At 36.1% G+C, this 6660-nt stretch overlaps 1 protein-coding gene across 4 annotated transcripts in view; it reads right to left on the reverse strand.

Annotated features, from left to right (window-relative positions):
- Positions 1-2985, reverse strand: part of rump (heterogeneous nuclear ribonucleoprotein rumpelstiltskin) — a 100630-nt gene extending 97645 nt beyond the window's left edge. For all 4 annotated transcript variants that reach the window (XM_071690724.1, XM_071690723.1, XM_071690722.1 and 1 more), the window contains exon 1: positions 2829-2985. In XM_071690724.1, coding sequence (XP_071546825.1) covers positions 2829-2869 — 41 coding nt within the window. In that variant the 5' untranslated portion in view covers positions 2870-2985. The remainder of the gene's footprint in view (positions 1-2828) is intronic.
- Positions 2986-6660: the final 3675 nt, after the last annotated feature.

Raw genomic sequence — 6660 nt, forward strand, 5'->3', positions numbered from 1 at the left:
TATATATATATATATATATATATATATATGTGTGTGTGTGTGTATGTGTATGTGAGTGGATGGTCCATTCTTAGTCCATTTCCTGGTGCTAACTTGCTGATGTGGGAAACAGTGATTATGTATAACAATAATAATAATACATATACACAGGGAGACTGACAGATAAGAGAGTAATATGATGATCACACTAGTCCATGATGAAAGTTATGAAGGTGAAATCACACTTCAGTAGTTCATATAATTTTATCTAACATGTAATTTTTCTATACATGCGGCACATATTTCGTGGAGACAATCCACCTCATCAGGTGCGAGAACTTAATAAATTATTCAAATCTCAACATCACAATGGCATTACTCCTTTGTTACCCATGCTGTCTCAACATAAAAAAATCAAAACATAAAACATCAATTCATTCAATGACAACAAACCTGCCAGCCCAGGAAAGTAAACAAAACTTATATCTACTAAGTTAAATGCTTAGTGGCTCAGATATGGCCCAAACCGATGCACTGAATTTCTTGTATGAAGAACTGGCTTTAAAAGTGTATGTTCAAGAGGCCTGCATAAAAAGTATTACAGGGACCAAGATGTCTCTCCCAGGTCCCCCCCACACAACTGCTGTACTGGGTAATCACTTTAGAAAAAGAATCATCCTAATATCAAATATCATAACAGAAAATTAAGAGTTTCTAACCATAAGAACATATATATGTGCAACTGTAGTTTCATTATAAAGATGACCTTACCTTTCTTTCTAAGTACAGCATACTATTATTATGTGAAAAAAACCTAACTTTCCAGGCACAGTATATTATGTTGAGAACCCAGGTAAAATCCAGGGGTGAATTGTCAAGGGAGAATAAACATTTCCATCTAGAAGTACTCTCATCTAATGGGTGTACAAAACTTATCCAGAATACAACTTGGTGATTTTACACAAGATTATTGCTTCTAACCCAGGCAACAGGGTAGAAACATTGCTGATGATTTTAATCCATAAGGTAAACAGTGTAATAAAAAAGCTGTGTAGATCAATGTTTAAAGCTAACACCCATCACGATAACATTACTCAACAACGCTTTTATTCATGATAAGGCTGGGCAGAGATCACCGAGTTGACATATCACTAAATGTATTTGTATGGATCAAAGCATATTCCGTAATGAAACTAGATATTAATCTTTGTACCACCATTCAACTATAATCAAATTACATATCACTAACTGTATTTGTATGGATCAAAGCATATTCAGTAATGAAACAAGATATCAATCTCTGTACCACCATTCAACTATAATTAAATATCTATTTGCATGATCACTCAACCGTGGTTAAATAACAAGGATGAGCCAAAATCAGTAATGCTAATCAAACAAATACATTGTCATGAAACCATAAACATTCTTAAAGTCAATAAGGCCATATAGAACAAGGTGGACTTCACATACCAAAATACGGCACCAAAACTATTATTTAAACATGATAGCAACATCAAAATTTTTCATTGGCTACGAATCCTTTCAGATATTTGTATCAAACCTTGCTCTACCAGCTCATTTAAATAAAATGTTGGCAATCCGGATTGCAGAATCTGTTATCTGCATACATTCTGGCAAATTTTGACTGATTTTGGCATACTTCAGGGTATGGTCACACACTATGACTGATAAACACACTCTAACATGTCCACATCACATTCAGATAAACAACAGCTCTTTTTCTTACAAGCTTTCAATCCCTACCCCTAATCTGTGACTCCTCATCATGCAAATATAGCAATTATAATAAAGCCTCTTCCACATGTCTGTCTCTGAAAATGTGTATAACGTTTTAATATAACTTTCACTATAGCGTTAGCATCATCCTAAGTTTATCATTGCTTTGTTCTATCACTTTTTCAAATTATCAACATCAAATCTATCTTAAAACAAGCTTTTAAGCAGTCTCATCACAACGTAATTACATTCATATGAGTAGACTAAGACTGACACTCACAAAGATAAATTCATATTCAGTTTCTTATCAACTACAGAATTACATATACCGTACAAGCTGGGCTGGGTGCACATGTCAGTTACTTCAATCGTTTGGAGATTTTCTCTTAAAAAGATTTGTCTGTCTGTGTGAAATCACAAAGCTACAACTGACTGTCCTATACATTCATACGTGTAACATACCACACACGTCCTACTAGAGTACTTATTTCTCAAACATAACATAACACAGCAGCAAGGGCAGGAGTGTTGGCTAACCGAGACCAAAGTGTTGGCTGGCAAGGAGTAAGAAGTGTTGGTAAATATTAGGGGACAAAATGTCGGTAAGGGTTCGAGTATCGTTGATATGGGGGGGGGGGGGGGAAGTCAGCCGGCGTAAACAAACCTATTTCAACTGCTATGTCCAAGTCTCCAACATGTAATTAACGCTAATACTGCGAATACTTAAATCTTTAATCAATAAGAACTGGCAGGAAAAAGCAGATATCATATTAGGCCTACATTGGCCCATTATCCTGTTAAATCACTGAAAATAAATTCATGGCCGTTATCCCGCGCAATTCCCACGCAAAGCTGGCCTTTAAAAGTTTATATACCCAGTCAATGTGGCCTTTTAATAAAATCACCTCCTCACTTCCCACTTCCATATAGGAAACAAAGGAAACTGCAAACATAAAAAAAACATGAAATCTAAGAAAATAAATCCTAAGTAAATACGCTTGTTTAAAAAGGCCTACGCCATAACACCAATATCATTCTTTATACTATCCGAAGATTTTCGACATTCAAATTTATAACACTTACAACGAACATAATATTTGCACCCTTACCTGTCGCGATTATCAGAATTATATCCAGTTTCTTCAGCCATGTTGACGATGTTTCGAGGTAAACTTTAGCGTTAACCTTGCCAAGCTAGGGTATCAAGTATGGCGGCGTTTGCTGGCGTCAACAAGCATGCCGTTGGGATGATCCAAACAGTTGGTGACTTCGACTTACTCTTCGGTTTCAATTAATTCATATTCTATCTTCTCTATAATACAATGTGTTTATACATATCCTGATTTACACTGTACGATTGAAAAAAGAGATTCTGTTTCTTCCCTTTACTGAAAAATACTTTTTAGGCGAGTTTAGCAGATATATTTCTAAATTTCGCTCATACGAACAGGACTCATTGCCAGCAATCATCAACCGGTGAACAATATTCGTGAAGAAAACGTAATCTACTGTATAACTGGCCCTTCGATTTCAGCGTGATATATTCTCATTGTCAGAGAAATAATATGTACAATAACATAACCATAATTGTAAAGTGAAATTAAACTCTTTGGTATGTAATATCATCTAGTTTACAAGCGTTGCCGCACTATGGCCGACGGAATGAAGCTTTTGAAGCTACAGATTAAAGAACTCTTATTGATTTTCTTATTCACTTGTGTGGCACAGAACATATCGATTTGTTTCACATCTATTATTGTTTATTTGAATCATACAGGTACTTGACCATAGAATAACCAGGCGCTAGTAAATTGCATATCAAGAGTAGCAGTACATTTATTGACATTTCCCAGAGTAAAAGAATTCCTTTGATGATGCATCTTTCCAGCACGTTTGGAGTATCAGCAGCAAGACCAATCAATATAGCCCAAAATTTACACGAGCAATGTCTTCATGTTGCTATTTGACACATTCATCTCTTCCTTGCTGAACCTACTACATACATTTGCTTCCATTATACTACGAGGAGGTTTATGTCATATTTAGTTTCTCCAAACTTACATTGAAATAAGAGTATTCAGACTTTGGCAGATAAGCTCTTGGAAGTTGTAAGAGCGTAAAACTACGCGCCGCCTCCGAATTACACTGAATCAATATCTTCTAAAGAAAGCTATCCTTGAAAATAAATGCCTACAACTAAAAACGAAATCATGATGCAAGATATATTCCATCGGTTCGTGCTAATATGTCAAGAAAAAAGTATAACAGTTAAGAATTACAAAAATCCTCAAGCCACAGTTTTGTTTTGTTTTTGTCTTTTTTTCGCGGGCGAAAAAACTTTCTTTTCGCATCTACAAGGTCGGCCAAACAAACGATGTTTACATATCTACAATGAATATGAGGGAGCAACAGCCAAACTCTAAAAAGATACAGGGACCTTCATTATACCTAGCCAAGCCCAAGTTTCCTCGTTCACAGTAAGTCAAAGCAGAATAGAATAAGCATCATTGTGACTGACTTATTAGACAACGGGTAAAGGGGAAGAAAGTAGGAAATTTGAGGGCAGAGGTATAATCATAGAGAGTATGCGGGTGTATAAGTAGCTCTTATGGAATTCCTAAATGTTATAGAGATTTTCGGCTGTATGCTTCACAGTTGTTTGTAATGTAATGGTTAAATGTTGGTTATTGGAGTACTGAAAGCCTGTCAACCACGAAATCGGCTGGCTTCATTTACCGTTGCCATTGGCGCCGGGTTGGCCTTTGAGGAGAGGGTCGATACCGGAACCTGTGCAACTGAGCTGAGTTTTCAGCACATTAGCGTTGGCCAAGACTCGAACAACTGACTACAGATTTAAAAAGGTTAGATATGCAGGATGGTGCATCTACAGGATGCCTCTGGTGGTTAAGTTCAATCAGAGGAAATTAACATGGGAATATTTTTCAATGGACCCAAGGGACTTACAGTTTAAAGATGGAAAAGAAGTCTTCGGTGTTATAAACCATGTTACAAACAATGTAAAGACTCACTTCCTAATTTTCATAACTTAAAGCTCAGCGTTCGTCCAGGGCGCAGTTCACATGAAGAAAAAAAAAATCTACGTTCTTACAATGCACGGTTGATAGGTAAATAATTATAAGGTCTTAACAGCCCACATTCTAAAACCGAATTTTCCACAACGTCTGTAGACCTACATTTACTTCTGCAAACATAAAATCGTTTGATCTATGGGTTTATCTTCGTGTACTTATATGGAACTACTACCTAAGTGTCCTTAAGATTGCGTTCATGGGCTCACCACCTACAACAACAGAACGGTTATAACATTACGTTCACAACAAAAATATCTAGGGATTTACAATACATGTTTCATAGGCACTAGCTTTACGGACTTGTAGTCTTCCTTTTCAGGTTAAACCTAAACATACAACTAACATTTGAGAGAGAGACTTACAAGCAACGATGTAATCTCAAAATTTTGCTTCAGGACAATACAAATTTCACGGCCTATTTTTTTTTTGTAAATATAATGAATATTTTACAAACAAAAACAAAAAATAACGGATTTACAATAAGGTTTACAAAATAGTTCTGTGGAATTATATCTCAGGTTTCTGTAACAAAAAACTATGATTATAGCGGCCTATGTTTTACAATCAAAAGCTAGTTGGTGAAGTTCTTTCCAGCAGATCTTAAATAAACTTTCCTGTGTCACTTAGATAACTTATTTTAGGTTGCTTCTGGGTATACTGGCTCCCTGCATTCGGTCCAAACATGTTCCTTCATTGGGTCCTAGTCAAACATGTTCCTTCACTGGGTCCAAAGTCAAACATGTTCAATTCTGTTGGTTCATGATTAACAGGTTTTTTTCTCCTGTTTCACATATGCTGAGTTTTCTTCTAGTGCGTTCAAAATAGATAGGTTTTGCCAGTGGTTCCTAGATAGATAGGTTCCCTCCAGTGGTTTCTGGAGATAGGTTACCTCCAATAGTTTATGAATAGGCAGATGCCTTCCGTTTCGTAAGAGGGAATTGCAGATTACTCAAACGATACGTAGCCCAACAAATGGATTATTGCATAGAAATATTATATCAATACTATGCTCCTCTCTTGTATTTAAAAACCATTTGCAATAAAAAATATATATCACCTGGATAAACCTGTATACTGGAGCTGGTAAAGATATAGAAATATCTAAATTCAGTAAGTTGCTATCGCTTTCGAAAGTTCAAGATATGTGAAGTATATAGCATTTCTTCAAGGTAAATCAAACATATGCCAAAAGGTTGAATTTTCTCCGTTCTAAGGAAAGCAGTGGTGCTATAGGAAAGAATGGAATTTCTTTACAGAATTGTGCCCTAATTACAACTTCATTGGAATAAATGAGAACAGAGTTCCTTAAAGTCACTCCAACTTACATTTATCATTTATATAGTAATGCCAATACTTTATAGGCTATCCACATTTATCTATATCCCGAGAACGAGCATAACTTGAACGTCCAACATGTATGATCGCCTTTTGCGGACGAATGCAAAACTATGAAATCTGCATGAATGAAAGCTAGACGGCATTTCTCTTTCTACCTAGGAAATTGTTTAAGATAAAACAACTTGTCCTACTTTTTTCACATAATTCCACATTCACAAACTAACATGTTCCTTTACTTGAAAATCCTAGGAACCGAGAGGGAACCAGCAGACGCAAGTAGAGGGTGACCGACCTTAGCATTTGATAAACCTTTTACGATATTAACTTTAACTTCTCTGCCTCCCAAAACGTTCATGCTAAGAGAATACTGCAACTTCATTTATTCTAACGTGATTCATAATATACAGGATATTACAAGAAAAACTAAATGTCCAGTGCTATAGTACTTTTGTTATTTTGCCGGCACCAACTGGTGACGCGTATGACCCGCCCACCAAATTTTCTCCACGAG

The sequence above is a fragment of the Panulirus ornatus genome, chromosome 48 (genome assembly GCF_036320965.1).
Source record: "Panulirus ornatus isolate Po-2019 chromosome 48, ASM3632096v1, whole genome shotgun sequence".
Lineage (NCBI taxonomy): Eukaryota > Metazoa > Arthropoda > Malacostraca > Decapoda > Palinuridae > Panulirus > Panulirus ornatus.